Source organism: Zonotrichia leucophrys, chromosome 3, assembly GCF_028769735.1.
Source record: "Zonotrichia leucophrys gambelii isolate GWCS_2022_RI chromosome 3, RI_Zleu_2.0, whole genome shotgun sequence".
Lineage (NCBI taxonomy): Eukaryota > Metazoa > Chordata > Aves > Passeriformes > Passerellidae > Zonotrichia > Zonotrichia leucophrys.
Window position 1 is genome coordinate 61195046 of NC_088172.1, and position 21418 is coordinate 61216463.

Genomic DNA, 21418 nt, shown 5'->3' on the forward strand with positions numbered 1-21418 from the left:
GATGGAAATTCTTCAGCATGTACAGCGATAATGCTGTTCATTGACATACAAGTTCTAGATTTTTATCAATGATAATATTCTGAGAAAGATTAAACACTTTGCTGTTGACATTCATTGCTCAACGAGTTGTATATTAAAATGCATGATAGTCAGTTTGATTTACTGTAGTTAGCAACTCAGTTTAAATGAAGATTTTCTAAACTTTCTATTCCAAAACTTACAACAGACAACATTTTCTTGCCCATGAAAACCCACTTGGAAGCAGACAGAAAATGGTCATTGGAAATTTCTTTTTTTTACTCTTCACACACTGAATAAAAAATGCTGAAGATATCTAAGAGATTTCTACTGCTGGAATTATAGGTTGGGAATATTTTAGTAGTGTACGCAAGATCAACATGAGCAGAAAAGAATTTGTAATTTAAAAAAAAACAACAGTCTTGAGGGTTTGAAGTGACATTCACTGGGTGATAATTTCAAAATTTCACTCATAAGAGACATTCTCTCCAAACATATGTAAAAACACACAATAGGATCATGCATAAAAAGAAAAAAAAAACAATTCCTCAGGCTGAGGCACTTTAAAGCAAATATGCTATAGTATACTATCTATTCAGTATTTATTAAATAGGAACAAAACCCTGTATGATAGTACTTCCAATGTATTTTGTTTGCACAACCTGTTTTTCAGGTGGAAGGTTTCTATAGCCCTGTTTGACTTTGCAGTCTCCTTATTTTGTGCATATACAATGCCAGTTTAAAAACACAAAGACACAATCCATCCCCTGCTCCATACTGGCACTGGATTTTAATACATGAGAGGAACAGTATGATAAAGTGGTTGTAGACCTGATAATTGGCTTTATTTAGTTTAGTGGTCACTGGTGCTCGGCTTGGATTTTTCAAAGGTGGATCCAATGCCCGTGGTTGATCCCTCTCATCTCTAGCTCCTCATTACAGTTCCCCTACCTCCTTTTGTCCCCAGTTTCTCTTGGTCAGCCTCAGCACTCCACACAAAATATTTTGTCCATTGCAAGTTCTTTTGTCATACTGCTGTGTTTATTCTCTCTTTCCATCATTCTCCAGGCTAGGCCATACTGCTCCTCTGTACCTTACACCCCTCATTCAATTTTACAATTTATGTGACCTCTGCAACCACATATCAAGTTCATTTTTACCTACAACCTCATACAAACTTCTTCTGCCACAACCAAGCTGGAAAGAAAGATATGAAACTTAATTAATTAATTCCTTGCTGTCACCACCCCAGAACAATATATTCAGAAAGTGCACACCAAAGCCGAATAGCACTGATTATTACTTATGCAAAAGAAGTAAACAGGTACCTGCAGAGGCTGCAAGGATCATGGGTTAGTGAGGAGTGCATTTTTAGTGTACTTACAAATAATTGGCCAAGTTGTGCTCCTGTAGTGTGTGTGTTTCAAAGCCATGAGGCACTGTATCAAAGTAGTCATTTCCTATTCCACAGATAAAGCACTTCGTCTAGAAGAAAGAACACAGGGCACTTCAACACTACATAAAACACCTGCCCTGCTTTCAGAAAAGGCAAAAAAAAAGTAACAATTTTCTTGAAAATGGCATTGCAGCATATATATTATGTGCTGAACAAAAAGGCTTTTCTTTAAATGACTCAGACTGGATACCTCCGTAAAAACACATGAATAGCAGCTTAGCTACCATCAGAATAGCTTCTTACTGTTTAAAAAAACAAATCTTTGCCAGCTCTAAGTAAACAGGTATCAAGAGACAGAATGGCATACAATGATCACAGCTGACTTTTTTAATCTTAAGCAGCACTTACTGTGACACAGGACAATATTTACCTCAATGCTTGTCCAGCTGAAACTGAATATGCTCCAAGCTCACATTACAAAGTGAAGCTGGTTTACAGCACTTTCCTGACTTCTTACACATATACTTCAATGACAGAATAGAAAACCACAAAGTACAAGATACTTGCACACATATATTAAGCAAAGAAAATTACATCTGAGACAAAATGTAACATGACAGTGTTAACACCCTGCTTTAGAAACCTCTAGTTTGAGAATCCAAAAGATTTAAATAGCCACAGACATGCAATTCATTATAATTCACATTGTATGGTATCAGACCATGTACAGGACTGTATTTTTCTTAGTTTGAAAAACCATCCACTAGGTAAATCATATTTGGACTGAAAACACATATTTATGAAACCTGAAAATAGGTATGGTTCAGCAACTGAATGTTCTTACCTCCATGTCTTCCTTAACTTGTTCTTGCTGATCTCTTAACTCACCAAAAGCATCAATAATTAAACCTAGGGTTTAAGTTAAAATGATAGTTAATGTTCAATAACAATCATGATAAAGAATATCTGGAAATCCAGGGATAACATATCTCTAATAAAGAATATTAAAGGAGAATCTTTGCAGAAAGAATAGAAACCAATATACATTCTGAAGACAACAAAACTATGAAGAAAAAAAAGACAAGCCAAAGAAACACCAGTAACATGGCTGGTAGTACCATTTTGAAATATAAAATGGGACAGACTTCTTTTTATTCCCAGTGCTCTAATCTTGACTTAGTACATTAAGATATAAGTGGGTTTACAGTGGCCCAATAGAAGAAATAATACTGTACATTTAACAGAAATGAGATATTTATTACGTGGCAGAGAGGCTCAGAGCTCCATGCATCCTCTCTCAAGATGGTTGCCATATAGTACAAGGTTCCACTATTGGAGCTCTGACAAAAATAAGGGGTCATTTGAGGGAGATACAGAAAGAAGAACAAAAAGAATCACAGGCTCTATGGCTCACACTAAACTGCTTATAACCTTCCCTTCACTTACTCCAGTACAAATAAGGACTAACTCCACAATGACTATTTTACACTCCTGTACCCAAATCTGGACAGTTAAGGACTCTATTCTTCAGCCACTCACAAAATGAAGAAATGAACCACATGAGATATGCTAACTCAGGGTATAAAAAAATTTCCACCCTCCCCAATCCCTTTAAAAAAAACCTGTTGCATGAATAAAAGTAATAAACAATTTACCAGAAATTAAAAGTTGCCTTTTGAATTTCCTCATAGTGAGGGAGAAAGCACCCTTACTGCTGTCAAAATTATCCTAAGTTATCTGTCAGCTGACAGAAAGCAATGAGGTATCAGTATTTATGACAGCAAGTGAACCCAGCAAAACTGTTAATCAATTTTTCCAAAATCGAGAATATATAATTCTGTTAACTTTTGTGAACTTTCATAAAAAATGACCTTTAGGGCATTCTTGACAATATTTTAAAGGTATAGAAGGGAAACAAACAGGGATTTAAGTACTTCAGGTAATATCAATAAACATAATTAATGTAAACATAATTTTAAAAATCCTTTACATGCCAAAATATGTAATCCTTGACATGCCAAGGTATCCATTATCCAGATTACAACAGTGAGAAACACTATCAATCAAATAGTATCACTGAAATTCCAAAGCTAACTCCTGGCAGCTAACTTTCCACTGTCATTAGCCAGGCTATACTAAAGGTATTTCATATCAAGCACTTTTTTACTCTTATACATTGTTCAGATAAGGAAGCATCGCACAAAAGAGAAATTTTATGTAAGAAAATATTTAACCACTTAAAGCTATGGTCCAATTTTCACCCCACTATTACCAATCTGAAGATCTGCCAGATGGTCAAGAATTTATGACGTTGGCAGAGGGAATACTGACAGCAGTACTGATTTTGCCCATGAAAGCTCATGTAGGATGGGTTACACTGAAGCACAATTTGAAGTTGTGCCACAAGATTTCTATTAGGAGGCTTTTAGAAAGAACAATGACAAGACAGAAACTGCAGTGACATCAGTATTCTTAGGGCAAAACATTTATTTTGTTTCTATTGATCCAGTTAGAGCCTGTTGATTTTACAGAGACACAGAAGAGCAGTGTATGATGAGCCAGCCGGGTGTGATTTTCTTTATAAACTTATCCTTTGTGATCTGTCCTGCTGTTCTGTCTGAATCTTAGGTTTGTGATTACTACAGCACTGAGATCTTTGTACTGCTAAATAATGCTTTCAGTCCCACTGTGGATTACAAAAGCATACCTTGGATAATTGCTAGCAGGATGACAATCACAAAGAAGAAGAAAGTGATGTCAAAGATAATCCGATAGATTTCATACTCATCTCCTGCTGGATCTTCTATCTCATCACCAATGCCTCCTCCTGCACGTACTCCAACATACATATGAAACATGTAGCACTAGAAAAGAAAAAAACAAAGGGATAAAAAGGCTGTTTGCAGCTAAAAGCAAAAATACCCAGTGTTACAAATTAAGTAAATGGTAAAACTGGTCTATGGTCTAGGAACTATGACATGTCAAACCGTCTCTTTCTCTCCTTTGAGATTATGCATATTCCTGATGGGGGGGAAATGCTACTGTGCAGCTGAAGCTGCAGTATTTCCTGTTCTATAATTATGTAGCAGTTCAATAAGATCAAAAGTTCAACTACCAGAAGCTCAGCAGCACCCCATGATTCATGTAAAATCATTTCAGCAATGTAAATAGGAAATATCATCCCCACCATAGCCATCTCCTTTTCCAATTTCTCAGCTCAAAAGTGAATGATTTTCCCTGGTTTTAGTGTTTCAAATTCACATTTAAAAATAAACAACCCTCATCCTCAAGCCAAAATAAAACAAAACAAACCACAACCAAGCAAAACATCTTTGTGAATGCTTGTGCAGAGAAATAGCCTGTTCTAATTATTGAAAATATCTGAGAATAATACTGTGAAACTATGATATGAAAAGTGGTATACTAGGTCTGTCAGAACAGTTGACTGGAATGCTGACAATATAAAATTTCCAGTTTTATCATGTTATAGTTTAATAGAAAATTATGGTATCACCCTCTAGAGGTCTAGAGCAGGCGACTGCTTTTTTTCTTTAAGCACCTTTGCAAACTATAGGTCAAGGGTTCTCACTCATATCAAAAAATAGTGATGACAATAACTAACTCCTAAACCTCACCATACAAAAAAATCCATTCTTCTATTTCTATGCCACACTGTCCCCAAAATCCCTTCCGTAAGGAATTTATAAAGTACCATATAATTCTGAATGACCCTTGCCTGAAAAATTCTAAAAGTATTTTATACTCCAAGACTAAAAGGTAATAATTAACTTAATGAGTGAATGTAGTGTTACTTATGTAAAAGGTTTTGGTTCTCTATTTCTAAAAAGTTATGTACATTAATTTTCTTTTAAATCCTATTTCAAGTCTTAGTGTTCTTACAAGGCACAACCCTGATTTTACAGCATATCACATGTTATTATAACTAATTCCTGTACAATATTATAGTCTTGTGGTATGAGTATTTTCAGAGAATTACAAAGCAAGTCAGATCAGATCACTTCATGAGATCTCTACTCCAATCAGGGCCCACTACGACCTCAGAAAAAAATGTTTTAGGCTTTATCCAAGTCAGTTAATTAATACAACTTCCTAAGGATTGAGACTGTAACAAACTCTCTGAGCAATGTGATCCTTTGGCTTCCCTCAGTCAGAACACATTTTTCCACTTTATGTCCACAGCCTCCTACCATGGACTTCCTGTTAAGAGCTTGAATGGGTATTCCCAATAATCTTTCTGCAGACACTGGGAACTCCTCTTACCCACCCTCTACCCTGAGACTTTCTCTTCTCTAAGCCAAACAAGCCCAGTTCCCTCCACTCTTCCCACAGCAAGTGCTCCAGCACCTGACAGTTTAACAGCCCTTCACTGAGTCACGTTCCATTTTATCTGGTTTTGGTGCATTGAACATCCCAAAACCCGACAAAAATAAACTACTCTAGTTTATCTAGTTTAGCTATTTAGTTTAGTTTATCTATTTTAGATGTATCTACATATTTTTTCAAATAAATAGTTTATCTATTTATTTGGCTTTTAAATGTTGTTGATTCCCTGGAAGAGATTCATGTTGCATAGCATACTGAAATACATTTACCATGATTTTTTACATTATTTTTTTTGAGAGATACTAAGGGCAATGCATCTTGGAAATTCTTTTTGGTTTAAACTCTACCAGTCTTAACTCCAAAGTCTGTCACTATCTTAGTACAAAATAATTTAAGACAGTTTTGAACACTGTAGTTACCAAACTGCCTATTAAAGATAACTATGGCAATTCCTACTAAGAGAAACTGATGGATTTCAAAGCTTAATCAAGAATTTAAGTATTTTCATTACCTATGAAAATACTTGCCTGTGAATGACCTGTTGAATTACGAGATTCAGAAGTGCTGCCCTTTAGCCAGCTCAGCTTCACAGCTTGTAGTTGTTTTGCATTTTTTGAACAGCTATAGCAAAGTACAGTACCACATTTCTTCTACTCCTTTATAGAGGAGTTTTTTGAGCATACACAAGATCTATTTGTTGAGGATGTTCATCATAGTTGTCCATTTGTTTTCAACTGCAATATTTCCTGCATGCTCGCTAATGATATTACTGTTACCAATTAACAAGAAGGTCAGGACAAAACCACAACAGCTTGAGGGAAAAAAAAAAAACCAAAAAAAACTAAACTAAAAACTAGAAAGCAAGACAAGACTTACTGTTAGCATATCATCACATTTCATGTCTGGCATATCACCATCTTCACTCTTATTGTAGAATTTGCGGAAAAAATTGAATGCTACTACTGTATACAAGTATACCACTACTGCCAGTAATCCCACTGTTAGGACAAGCTGGAAGACAAAATTACAGATTGGGTGTAACACCACTATAGAATTGTGATTTATCTTTGCTTTAAAATAAAAAAAAGGGAAACTAACAATAAACTGTATCTAGTAGCAGCAGGAAAACTTTTACTCTTTATATATTTTTGTAATACAGAGTAATATATCTGCATATTCTCACACAAAGATTGTGTATTTCCTTTTTTTTAATCAAACATAATTAAAAAGACAAATTACACAGAAACATAATTACCAAGACAAATCTTATGGGCAAATAAAAATAATCACTAATCCAGTGATTAGAATAATATGGATTCCCCAAAATCAGATAGAAGATCTGAAAATTCACTACCTAATATAATATTACTATCATCTAGTACATAACTAATTGAAATAGAGTTATCTACTAATTTAATAGGAAAGCAACTTTATTTTTTACATATATGAAATTACATATAAAAAGAATCTTGTTCCTAATATTTTGATATCTTAGAAAAGCAGCAACAAGTAGTCCACTGCTCAACTGCAGCATCATTCCAATTTTTCTCTGAGCTTAATGGAAGCAGCTGGGAGGGAGCTTCAGTATTCTGTAAATTGATATTTCACTTGTGTAGCTCCCAGATTGAAAAAGTTCCTTATAAATAATGCCCCCTGCATTCACAGGTAATTTTCTAAAACTTCAGGACTATTTTCAGAAGGAAGAATACCTTTGCTTACAAATCCCACTGTCTAGCTTCATCATCAACTCAAGTTCTAGAGCTCATGATGAAAGAACATTTCTGTTGTCAACCCGCAGAGAGCCTGACTCAAGTAATGAAGTGATCTTTTCTGTGTACTCCTTAAGTAAAAAACTGGAAAGAGGTGACATTTGATACCTGTTTGCCATTGTGGGTAACTGATGACAGGATAGTTCGCAATGTCTTGAATCCCATTGCAATGTCAAGGAGATGAGCAGCAAAGAAAAAATTGTTGTAATGGCCAAGGACTGACATGGTCATGTACCACGCTAGGTAAAGGAAAGACTAATAGAAAAAACAAGTGCATTCAAATAAAATTCATGGCTTTCATCTTACTTCAAGACAATAAGGAAAAGTAGAAATTTCTCAAACATGCTTTTCTTTAAAAAGAAAAAAAGTTCTTTTTAAAAAGAGAATTTTCTAGATATCATTGAGAATTTTCTATTCATACAACAATATTAAATCCTCAAACACAAAGTCAACAAGATATGGGCAAAATCAAGAAATTCAGAATTTATACTATAAAACTAATTTTGGAAATCTTAAAGTCTTATTTGTAAATTTCTCTACTGTAAAAAAAATCTGATTTAAATTACTTTTAAAAATAATTTCTAAATAATTGCATTAAAATATTAATGCTCAAAGTTAGCTAATGACAATTCCAGAACTGTGCAGACAACAAAAGGAGTTTTATAATTTAGTATATTTAAGTAACCATAAATGTTAATTTCATCTGATCCTCTCTCAATTAATTTTATTGAACTGAAATACAAATATTTATAAGAGAAATTATACTCCATCCTTAAAAAAAATCCTAGTCCCAAACAAACACTGTTTACAGATCATGCTGTCTCTAGACCTTGAGGCTTACTGTTTCCACTTTTCCTGAGTACCTTCAGATTACCCTTTCATTTTCCATCTTTTTGGTCATAGCTCCAAAATAATTTTTCCCCAATTGTTTTCCTAACCAGTAAATTAAGTAACTAGACAAAAGAATAATTGTAAAACTGAAAAATCATATGATGACTGAATTAAACTGCATTTTAATATTCTTGTTTATCTCTCCTAGTTTTTTTTCTTTTAAAGACTCCCTTTTTCAAATTACTGGAATAATTTGTATGATTCTGTTGCACATCTTACTATTGGTTTCAGTGATACAAATTTAGCAAATCAAGATATATTAACTATATTGATCTGACTGTGTTCCAGGAATATTCAAGTGTTAATAATATTTATGAACAACAGGAAAAATGGCACTTAGCATTTATAAAGTCAGTTTACTAATTCTACAGTGCAGTGCTTTCTTATTGCTTCTATTAAAGCTATCAGAAATAGGGCAGGAATTGACTGAGGTTCTATTAACTACTACCAATGTAACTGAAAATATTTTGACAATGTCTCTTTAAGCTTTCAAGATTTTCTTCTTGTAGTAAAATAAATACAATCCAGAGTATTTTACACCTCTCATTGAAGCACTTTGCATTAACAAGTGCTTAGTTCTTTTTAGAACATGAATATATACATATATGCATAAACTGAGAAACTTACATTATCAGTGAAAACAACTCCTAATTTCCACATCTGATACTTAACATCAATGGAATTTAGTCTGCAAAAATTAAGAAAAAAAAACATTTAATAGCAAAACACAACTGGAAAACATTAAACACAATCTGTAGGAAGTGCATTGTCACATAGCAGGAGTCAACAGCTGATCAATTTCTTCAAAAGCTGAAATACATTAGAACCTTGCTCTAATTCAGACTTTAACTCTGGAATGAATCTGGCAAGAAACAAAAAGGCAAAAATCAAATTAAAAAGCACTGTTTTGAATTCATCAGACTTAATGTTGATTGATTTCGAAAATGTTATCATGCATACAAGTGACATAAGCTGTCTTTAAAATCCATGGAGAAAAAAATATTTTATTTTCTTTTTAGTGCAACCCACCTAAGTCTGAAGTAGCTAGTCAAAAAAGGTAACCGAATTTGTACCCTAAAATGCCAATTCTTTACCTTAGTTAGCATAGCATACCTTGAGTGACACAATTGGATGACATTAAAGACAGACAAATTTAGATCAGATGAATCTCAGAGCTTGTTCAGAAAATTGACCCATTTTTCTAAGGATATAAGGAAAATCATTAATGAAAACAGGATCATTCTTACCAGTTAATGAGTTTTGACATAGGTACTTAGGAAAATCTTCCCTTAATGTTACTTTTTTAAAAGTAGAAAGCATCTCATCAGATAAAAACCATTTCTTTATTAACTGTTAACTAGGTAGGAAATACCCTTTTTATTGCACTGTGTCAAAATTTTGTGCCAGGCACTGAACAACATCAGCAGGTGATACTTCATCAAGAATGGTGCCCCTTGACCATTACAAAAAAGAAACCATTGAACCAAAACAAAACAATGAGTTATAGGGTGTGTGTCAGCTTTCTGTGTGTCTTGAAGACAGAGCACAGAACAGATTATTTTGAGGTATCCTTCACAAAGCCTCTGCAAGGATCCACTACGCTTAAAGCCCAAGTAAATAATCAAAGGAGGAGTTATTTTACATTAGCATCCATAAGGGGAAAGTTTGAAACTGAGATTCCTTTGTGTGCATCAAAGGAACAGGCTGAGAACTGGGACATTAACAGTGACTGTGCCTGCCTCTCAACAGCTGAAGTCCCTACCCACCTGCAGATATACACTCCTACTCAGACTAACAGGCACATACACACTTTTGTAAATCCTACATTGTCATCATAGCCAGTACAAATCTTGAGACTTCAAGTGAAAAAAGGACTGCAAGTAAAAGTCCTTACTTTTTCACTAGCCATTACGGGCAAGAGATATATTGTCACTTGAGGAAAAAGTCTTCTATTTTTCCAGGAACAATTCTGCTCTCTGAGAAACTACAATACTAAAAAGGAGGTTACTCAGTCCAGAATATTTTGAAAGCCTAGGTCATTCGTTCTCATGGAAAGGAAGAGCAAGACTTTTTAAATTCTTCCACATTCTGAGGCCAACTGCATTCATTGTTTGTACACTTCATATTTAGGATATGGTTTCTCACCAACCTATAAAAATTTCAGATCTTCCAGGAGAAAATTATTTACAATTTTTCTATTCTTGAAAGTGGAAGATTTATTCTTCCATGGGAGCATTTGACAGAAGCCCTACTTATTTTCCAATTTAGCCTTATGTCAAATTTTGCTGCAGATGCTTAAGCCTTATCTGCCTCTTCTATTGACTCTGACTAAACTAATGATCCCAGAAACAACAGCAGTTAGAAAGGTAAAGGGAAAGGGAAATAACAATAGCACCTCTGAAAATTAACTTTCATGTTTGTGTCTTCCACATTATTTTCTCAAATATTCTACATCCATGATGCATCTAATTTAACATCATCCACCCAAAACAAGAAACAAATTCAATGGAAAACCAGCAGCACTGTCTCGATCTCAGTGTGCAAAATTTAACCATCCTTACTGTCTAACCCACAGGAAAGCTCCAACCTCATCATCCTTCTAAGTTGGCTACAGTTAAATAATACTGCAACATATTTAAATAATTTAAATATTAAAATATTTATACATTTAAATAAATACACTTAAAAATATTCAAGGCTGCATCAACCAGCTGGATGGCTCTTGAAGAGTCAGTAAAATGCAAATTTTTTTTTAATGCAGTATATCACTGCAGAAGCTTTTGAAGCATGGTCACATGCAAGCAGGGTGGTTTAAGTCCCTTGAAAAAAGACAGATGCAAATCCCAGGTTATTTTTCCAAAGGAAAGGGAGAGAAAAAGTAGGAGCTAGGGGTCAAGGAGACTTGTTCAATTGCATTGAAGATGAAAATGCTGCTCAGTGCACTTTCCTCCTGTGTTGTGAGACACTGCTATCTGGTCTCTGCCACCTCCTCCTAGCACAGGCAGAAGCAGAAGCATCAGAGCTGAAACTTACACCAGGTTGCACCATTCTCTATTTTCTTCCCAAATTATTGCAGTAATGGATCAGTTCCAATGTTTTTTTCTACCTCTTTCTTCACTGCATGGTAAATACATGTCAAATTTGGAATCTGGAACATGTGTAAGTTTTAGTAGCTTCATTTGTATTCACTTTTGAAACTGTTAAAAAGTGGATAAACATACCTTCCTGAAGAGTATATTTTTTTATGCGACTCGTTCTGCAAATTTTTATAATAGTTTTTTATTTTCATGGAACATATTAATCTGTTATGAGTATGAAATGACTCCTCCAGGAAGAACAGGAAAGATGGATGAGGTCATAAATTTTTTTTTACTGTATATAACATGGAGGAGATACTAGAGATGTTAAAAAAAGCAGCATCCTTCAGACATGATTCCTAAATTAAATATTTTATCAGCCTTCTTCAACTGCTTTATTCTGGTCTGTTTTTTCAAGAATATTCACAGAAAAATTATTTAAGTATTTTTCCCCTCATATGAGGATGAGCACACAGGGAAGGGAAAGTAGTTTTTTTTTTTGGTTTTTATACCAATAATAAAAGTAGTAGGCTTTTTCCTAAACTGAAGCATGGGTCCTACTGTAATCCAGCAAGAGCAAAACAGTGTGGAAGAAAGCAATCAGGAAAGTACTTCTGCCACAATATTAAATTTTATTTAGTACTGAAATGCCACAGAGTCCTTGAGCCTTTACACTGCATCTGGTTGATTGCTCAGACAGACTCCTGATTTATTAATATCCATTTTTTATAAAGATGGATAAAAGAGCCATCCTTACAAAATCAGCTCTTGTTTCAATGCACTTCTAATCTACCAGTACTCTCACTGCCTACTTCTCATAATTCTTGCACACCCATTGATAAAATGTTTTTAGAGAGAACTTGAAATAAACCCTTACATCAGAATCTCTGTAGCATTCACATTCCATCTATTAAAATATGTTCTATCTAGTTAAATACCTTTTTATAATGCAGAACTGGAAAAAACATTTTTTGCAGTGCTTTATAAAAACTTGTTCGACAAAGAAGAGTTTACTACTCTGAATGTCTAGGGGCTTCTGCTTCTCTTTATTTCTGTCTCCCAAATGATATATAAACGCATAGTTTAGGGAAAACAAGTTATAAAAGGATGTGAAGATTAATCATCCAATTCCCAGATTTTATTGGTAAATAGCACATAAATTTGTTTGATCTTCTCCCTATAATCAGAACACACAGGGCCATTTTTGCCCATTCCTTCCAGCAGAGCTGAACTGAGAACTTGAAAAGGAGATTCCAGCCAGCTGTGATGACACTATCCCAAGAGTGGGAATGTGATGTGCTGCTGTGCACTAAACTAAACTAAATCTTCATACATAAAAAACCAGAGAAATCCTGCATATACATTGTCTATAATTAAATAAATTTACTGTATCACACAATATAAGAACTGTTTTCTTATGCAAATATACGTGAGCGACAGATGTTCTGTCTGAATGACAAACCTTGAATGCTTGATTTTAACTTACAAAAAACCCTAACAAAATTAAAAAAAAAAAACCAACCAAACAAAAAACCCCAATCACAAACAAAGTGTAGGCAAATGCTTACACAGCAGAAAAGGAGCTATCCTTCTTTGGTTTCTTCTTTTCTCGAGCATCACTGAAATCAAGAGCAGCTTTGTCCATTCCTAGTAATTCGCTGATCCTGTCACGGCCATAGAATTCACCATATTTATCCATTACCTAAAGTTAGAAGGAATATTTAAAAATATTCATTATTGGGGTAGATCAGTAGTTATTTGGCCTGGATCTGAAGACAAGAGGTTTAACATATAAGGAGCCTGAAAACAGTGCATCATGATTATGAATGACATTGTGATCACAAGATCTTGAACACAGATTGAACACAGAGTTGTGGCAAAAAACAATTTTCATTGAATTCAAACTAGGCCCTATCTCTTTCTAGCAAAATTTAATGTGTTTCATAAGTAATTTTCCTGGAAATAAATATTTACTTGCTTTCATTCTGACTGAACACACATCTCCTTCCTAAATATTATCTGTCTCTTCTCATTTCAAAAAGAATAGTCAAATACAATTTTTTTAATAAAAAGATCATAACTCAGGGACTTCTGTAGGTGAAGAGGTATTTTGCCACCTTTCTAATAGGAAAGGCTTTAAATATTTATTGATATTTTTTCAGATTTTTAGAGAAGCTTTTTTTGTAGCAAGCCTGAAAACACTGCTTCATTATATGTATTATTTTGTAGACTAGGGTTTAAAATACAAATATATATAAAAGAAGACATTCATTGCAAATAGTATATTTGAAGACAGTTAAATCACACAGTGCAGTTCTTAAGTCAAAGCTAAACCATAAAGTTAAACCATACTCCTTTCCTTTTGATTTGAGCCTTCCTTGACCATCTACATTGACAGAACCAATGCAGAATTATATTTTCTTTCTCAAGAACTCTGTGAGAGCTAATGCTTCCCCTTTGCTTAGACAGATGTAGAAATCTCTACATAATAACCTAAAAGATTAAAAAAATTTCAATACTAAAATGAGTGCACAATTCGAAGGAATTTTTTTGGTCAGGTTGACCCAAGACTGTTACAAAGCAGAAGAGCGAAGAGTATTAAAAAACATGTTTCCAAAATTATGATACAAGATTGGCATTAAAGTGTGAAGGAGGGGTAAATCTCATCCAATAACATGCACACCCTCTTTTACAATTGTGACCAAACACACTAAAAAGATTCTTTTTGCTGTAAGCTATTGTACAAGCATTAGATTTATTTCTTAAGAGCAAGCTGAGAAATTTGTAAGAATGCTGGAGCCTAGAGGACTACAGTGGCACAGGGGCAGGCAGGAATCCAAACAATGGATTCACAGTGAATGGATGCTCTGCCTGGTCCCTCCCAGGGCAGCCCCAGGAGAGCCTCAGACCCAAATCTGAAACCCATCAAAATGAGTTTTTTGGTAAAAACTGTCCAGATTATCTGTGAGACTAAGAGGATTACTGCCAAGGGATGCATACACTATGCATCCCATAAATGGAATTTTATTGGCTGTTACAGGGAGAAAGCAAAGATGGAGATGGATTCATCCAAAGATGGATTTAAGTGACTTGGGGAAAAAAACTCAAGGGGAAAATAGAGAGGTAAGGGACAAAAAAGGCCAACTAACTTCCCTACCAGGTGCCTGATTATGCCCTGTGCCTAAATATATCAATTTGTCCTGTCTTCCTATTAATTACTTTTTAACCTTCTATTGGGTGAGGGACGACACCATTCTCTGTGTATGGAGGTGAATACATAAACACAGACAAGACATTTTACATAATTTCTATTATACATACAAGCACATACAAAATGCTTCATGTAATTTCATGAATGTATCTGAATTCCTGTTTTATACAAAATCTGTAAGTAGAAAAAGTTTGAAATATATAAAATAAATAGTTGTAAGAATGTGGTGAGGAATTCTGTGTGTTTCAAAATAGTAAATATCAAAATTTTCACTGAATCAAAGTTATATTTCAAAGTGTAGTCCACATTCCTCCCAACATGAACAGAAATATGCGCTAGAATTTTATTTTAACCTCACTAATCTTTTTAAAAAGAAGCCTTACCTTTCTTTTCACAAACTTGTCCCAGTAGTTATTTGGAAAAGACCTGAAAAACAGAGATAAACAAGATTACATTTTAGACAAATATATACAAATTCTGTTTCTATGAGTCTCTGTGTGGTGGCTGCCACCAGTCAGTCACTCGTGAACCCTCTGGAGTAAAAGTTGCCAAATGGTGTTCAGCCCACCATGGAAATGTGAGAAGCACAGCAGAGCCAATGCCTGCACACAGGATTCTAGAGCAGCTGCATCCCACACACAGCCCCACCAGGCAGACAAACAGAGCTTTAAATATGTGATGCAAAGCACAGCTCACTTTTGAACTTACAGCAATGCACAACCATCATCACTCTCCTTGCCAAAACAAACCCATCCCTCTTCCTTTTTTCTTCTATGATGAGAAATAATTTTAAGGCAAAAATTTGGGTATGCATAAGATTAAATAATAAGAGTGCAAATGACAGTAAACATTAGCCTTGCAGGTGCCTGAAAATTTTGCATATCCTTGCTAGAAATATATCTCTAATAATTGTTTATTTTAGACAAGATGGATGATAAGTATGTAATTGGGGAAACAGAAGAGCAATTACTTACAGGGCTATAATGGGACAAAGTAAGTAAAAACTCACTGTGTGTTGATTACAAGTCTATCCCACTGTCCCTTAATATCATCCTCTGATGGTTGCTCAGTTATATATAGCCCATCAAATTCCAATTTCCTTGCCACTTCCTTTTCTCTCTTAAAAATAACCAGTGGAACCTGCAATTGAAAGAAAATACAGGAATTAATTATATAAAATGCACTGATATGTCTGCAAACTTTAAGAAACGCTGGTTGGTATGAAGAAACGAGTATCAAAACTGAACAAAGCAAAATATAGTACTTGAAAAAATCAAAAGACTTAACAATTCCCTAAAACACAGAAAATATATTGATACACTAGGGTCAGGTAATTCAGATTCATTAGACTGCAGCGTGCTAAACTGTTGTAAAAAGATGATCAAAATACCTGAAGAGGGATCCTTCAAATAAAACAGTTTTTCAGTGCCACGAAAGGATTAGAGGTAGTCGAGTGAAAGAGACCTAAAATATTTTTTTTAATCCTTCAAAATTCTAGTTCCAAATATTATTTTGGGATGGTATTTTTTTATTTCATTTTGATACCGAGAGATGTTAGATGTTCCTTTTATTTGTTAAAGAATTTTTGAGGTTTCACAGTGGGAAACAAAGTGTTTTGTATAGAGACCAAAGACTGTAAGCAACAAAAAAGAATTGTCAGCAGCTGAGACACCAAGCTAGGCTTTATCTACAACCCTCTTTCATCAGCTGGATGACTTCAAAAGTACATTTCAAGAAGGCAGATGCAAATAGTGGAGCAAATTGAGTGAATTTTCTTAAGAAATGTGCTACCAAAAAAAGTCAACTTTTTACTTTATCTTACTCTTTCCTGGAGCTATTTCACAGATCCCCAAAATTCACCCACCTTGCATTATCCACCTTCACTGAAATAGTAGTCAAGATTATTACTATTTCAGTATGCTCATGGACATGAATACACTGAAATAGTAATAATGAAAATCAAGACTACTCTAGCAATATGGTGATTACATTAGACACAATAAAAAAGAGTTCCAACACTATTTTCAGACAGCTAAATGAGAAAAATGTAATGGATTCATGCTAAGCAATATTTAGAAGCAAACCTAACATACACAGGCCTGCAGTTCAGAAAATTTTGGACTTAAAGATCTCCAAAATTGAGATTGAAACCATATTTGGACTATATTTTGGTTTCAGAATTGGAAAGAAATCAATTAATTAAGATAAATATTGATAACAATATTTTTCCCTTCTAGTCAGAGAACAGATGTTCTCAAAAAAAGTAGCATAAAATGTCATAGTAGAAACAAACAAAAAAGTATGAGGTGGGAGAAGGAAACATCTCAAAAAACAGAAACCTAAGCTTTCATGCTGCCTGGCATCTAATGCAACAAAAAAGTGGTGTAGTATCTACTGACCAGTAGGGGTACTTAAAGTAGAGATGAAAATCAACACTAAAAGTAGTTTTCCTTGAGCTAGAAATGCAAACTTTGTCTTTTAGCATAGAACAAATTACTAGGCATTGAAAGAGGAAAAGAAAAATATCAAGGACCACACAAGACCTTAACAGAGATATAAGGACAAATGAGCAGCTGGGTCATATCAAGTGTCCATTTAATTTAGCACTATCTTGCACTTTGACTTACAGCTTTTTCCCTGGAAGTGTGCAAAAATGGGGGAAGTACATGCCAGATATACTTCTCCCAGCTCCAGAGATTTATGAAATTTGGTTTTCTTAAACCACAATCAGCATTTTGCCAGACGAAGTGGCATCTTTAGTTTTCAGATCCCTAACAGAGATCTTCTCCAAGATAATCCTTTAACAGATGCTTAGGCTCCTGCGAAAACACTACCAGCAGTGTGTGTGCAGGAACAGCAGGCATTTTACAGTCACAATATGCAGCAGCAGTAGTCCAAAATGCTGCATTCTTTTCAAATGATCTAATTGACAGACTAGTAATGCAGCATCTAAAACTGCCATCTGTGTCATGTGCATTCACACCTTGTCTTGGCAGTCACAAGCAGCTTCTGAAGCAGGTTACTGCTGCAACTGTCTGACTGACTGCAAATCAGACTCTGGCCTACAGCCCCCTGAACAGACACATCACCTAACACACACCTTCTGTGTACATTACATGAACAACTCAGATTTTTTTCACAGAGTGCCCCAACCTGCTTAAGCAGGTTGACTTTAAGTTAGACTGCTAGACAGATTAGAAAGTTTAGACCTAGAAAAAAAGAGTTAATTTTTTTTCTTACTTTCAAACAATAATACCCTATGATGCAGAAGAATGAGATGACTGTGTGTAGGATGGCCAAAATCCTCAGTGTGGGCTCCATGTAGCCGCTGCTTTCTTCCAGGACATAATGCACTGCTATGACCCTCTCATCATCACTTTCCAGGATGTTCAACTTGGTACTTTCACCATCAGATACCACAGGAAGCTCCTTTTCTTCTGTCACAGCAGATGTGGAGACCTGTTTAAAACAATATTGCAATATTCTTTTGACAGGAGCTTTACAATACTACAAGTTAAGTTGTTGAGCTGAAAAAACGATACCAAAGACAAAATAACTGTAAAGAAACTTTAAAGAATTTTTGCTTTTGCAAAAAAATGTCCAAAAAGAATACTTCAGCGAGACCTTTTCATCTTGTTACATCAGTCTGTGAAAATGTGCTTTTTCTTTCCTTTTTTTCCCACTGTCTGTCCACGTTACCAAATCTGGTCCATGATGAATTTTATTACTTCAAATTCAAGAAAGGGCACAGCCCTCTTAGAAGAAATGCTTGACAGTCATCTTTATCATCACAGCTCTCTGTCAGAAAATTATTCAAGTCCAAAGACTCCAGAGTCGCATTAATGTTACTAAAATCTTGACAATTTCAGTGATATTCTAGGCAGCTTAAGATCATGTGACTCCCGGCTGTAAAAACCCTTTTGTGAGTGTAATGGCACAAGAAAACATCTCAACTGACATGGATTAGTTTAAGTTACCTGTGAAGGCTCAGCTTGGCAGCTTCACTGTACTGGGAAATGGAGCATCTGAGGCAAGGGTTTGCCTCTCAGCCTGCTGCCTTTGTCCTAGCACAATGCTCTATCAACAGCTGTCTGTGTACTGGAAATCTATTTTTACTTCACACAAACATTACAGCTGTCACCATGTAAGATTTCTGAAGTGGTAGGATGAAGCAGGTATTTAACCTGTTAGGCTAGGCAGTTTTACCATAACATATTGACTACAAAATCCAGATGTTTTCCAGTGTGCAACTTAAATAGTAATATTTTTAGAAATTTACCTTATAGAAGAGAAGGATGAAGTTGATGGCAAAAGCAACAAATAACGCCAACATCCTCATGTTGTAAAAGTTTCGTGCAAAATAATTCTGAAAAGAGGACAGAACACAAATATATTTTATCTAATAAAGATTCAGCCATCATTAGTAAGTTGCTGCTGAGAGGGTTTTTTTTGTGGGTTTTTTTTTTCCCTTATGGAACTTTTTAATAGAATCATAAATATAAAAAAAATACCTAACAAACATTTTGAGTGATGTACAAGTTCTCTCCTACTTGACACATGCAATAATGAAAAAAGGGCCTTTCATTTCATTCCATTCACAAAAGATGAAGGATTTCTAATTGCCTCTTACTTATTTTTCATTATCCTCTCAATACACTTGGAAACAACACAGACATGACAATGTAAGAGCAATGTAATAATACAGAAGTCTCTATCTTCCCTGTAGTTCAATATTCATACATAAAGCAAATTGCTACTTTTACCAAAAAATAAAAAACTCTGCATATAAGTTTATCTTAAACATCTTCTATTCCTAAATCAACTGCATTTTTACCAGGCCAGCAAATATTCATGTGTGACCTGAGTACCATGAATTGAAAGCTTTTCTGACATTCTGACACTATCAAAAGGACTGCAGAAATGTACCTTTTCCCTTCCTGACAACACACAAACCTTTACAGCACACATTTTGAATATTTTAACACTCCTATAGGAATTCTGCCATTTTTCAGCCCTAATCATAGATGACTATTAGTGGAATATAAAATGAGACTATTAGAAAAAAAATTAGCTAAATTCACATGATTGTAATGGGACCAAACAGCCTAAAAATGTACCTCAGTTCAAAAGCCATATTTAAACACTTAATTTCTTAATAAGATTTTGACTGTAGTTTTGCTCTGTTCTCATGCTAGAAATAGACCATCCCTACACAATTATATACTGTATGCATAGAAAAATTGTATTTCTTTTTGGTTTGCATTTTGCTCTGGCCTCAGAGAATATGAATGCATTTCAAGCAATTATGGAGCCTATATTATCTGATATTTTACTGAGAGACTCTCAGATGCAGTTTTACATTTTCATAAAGTCTTATTTTCTACAGGTTTTGAAAAGTTTGACAAATATTGACTTGATATTTCACCAAAAAAAAAATCTACAATATCTTTTCTTATTCACTTCAGGTTAAGCATTGTATCTTAGCTGGTTCTTTTTAAAGGAGAGCTTGTAATTTCCCAAAGGTGTCTCTCAGAGAAGAAGACATCTTACTGTCTCACTGGCTTCTGTAAAAATTCAGGAACTTTACTACCATAAAAATGCATGGATGTTTTCCATGATACACAGGCATCTCTGAATGTCTAGGCTTGAGACAATAACTGTCTTCCTAAGAACTAATATATTGTACACTAAGATATTCGTGAGTTTCTTTCCTCTAACATTCCCATTAAACCTTTGCTTCATTGTCCTTTTTACAGTCAATGGTGGATAGAAGAATGTGGTCCAGCAGTTGCTATTTGTCTTGATATTGTTAGAATATTGTGGTACATGTCTCTTCCAACCTAAACACTTAAGTTAGATAACAACTTACAAGAAGCTTCTGCTGATATGCTATGATATTCTTCCAGAAAACTGATTCCTGAACTTCTGGTTCTCCATATCTGTGTGTATGCAGTTGTCTTAATTTCTGTTTCCCCTTATCTTCTTTGGTTTTCTCTTCTTTTTCTCCATCTTCTCCTCTTAGGATAAAAATGAAGGCAAAATAATATGTCAAATTAATAAAATTACTAAATTAAAATCACACTCTGAAATAGGCTTTTTTGTGAAAAACACACTGAAATTCCATCTTTTAATGAGGCTCAAGTTGCCATGACTCATGCATTTCATGAACATGACAAATATCCCTCTTCAGTCCAAAGTGCTGGCAAAGGTGACAGTCTGGTTAAGGCCACAGATGAACTTACTGGTTTGGCAGCCTGAAGTGGGAATGCTAGCTGGTAGAGGCAGGTAATCAAAAAATCTGCTAATCTTGCCATCAGAGGTTCTTCATAATTGTGCAGCTGATTCTTGCAGTGACAAAATGTCTGCAAGCTGGCAGCTCTATGTCTGCATGAGTGCCTACATGTTTAAAGCTCCCCTCCAACCTCATGCACTTAAACAATCCAGTTCCCACAAAGTGGGAAATCTTTGGTTCTTCTTGCACTTACAAGTCAAATCTCAAGTTTTAAATTCTGCATTTCTGCCCACCTGATGGAGTCATAAGTACCCACTCCAGGAGGAGCTGAAGTAAGATTTTGTCAGCATCTGGTGTGTGAGTATCACCATGCTGTCTCATTAGAGAAAGTCAGAGTTCACAGGCTGCCTTCTCCAAACATTTGATCTAAAGAAGTGCGAATTGTCTTAGAAGTTAATTTGAACTGTCAGCATGATAGAT

At 34.9% G+C, this 21418-nt stretch overlaps 1 protein-coding gene across 13 annotated transcripts in view; it reads right to left on the reverse strand.

The window, feature by feature from the left end:
• Window positions 1-21418, reverse strand: part of RYR2 (ryanodine receptor 2) — a 383167-nt gene that overhangs the window by 3055 nt on the left and 358694 nt on the right. For all 13 annotated transcript variants that reach the window (XM_064708448.1, XM_064708461.1, XM_064708450.1 and 10 more), the window contains 12 exons: window positions 20576-20723; window positions 18986-19072; window positions 17947-18165; window positions 15716-15846; window positions 15090-15132; window positions 13064-13197; window positions 9046-9106; window positions 7636-7782; window positions 6635-6769; window positions 4122-4278; window positions 2259-2323; window positions 1403-1503 (listed from right to left, as the gene is read on the reverse strand). In XM_064708448.1, coding sequence (XP_064564518.1) covers window positions 1403-1503; window positions 2259-2323; window positions 4122-4278; window positions 6635-6769; window positions 7636-7782; window positions 9046-9106; window positions 13064-13197; window positions 15090-15132; window positions 15716-15846; window positions 17947-18165; window positions 18986-19072; window positions 20576-20723 — 1428 coding nt within the window. The remainder of the gene's footprint in view (window positions 1-1402; window positions 1504-2258; window positions 2324-4121; window positions 4279-6634; window positions 6770-7635; window positions 7783-9045; window positions 9107-13063; window positions 13198-15089; window positions 15133-15715; window positions 15847-17946; window positions 18166-18985; window positions 19073-20575; window positions 20724-21418) is intronic.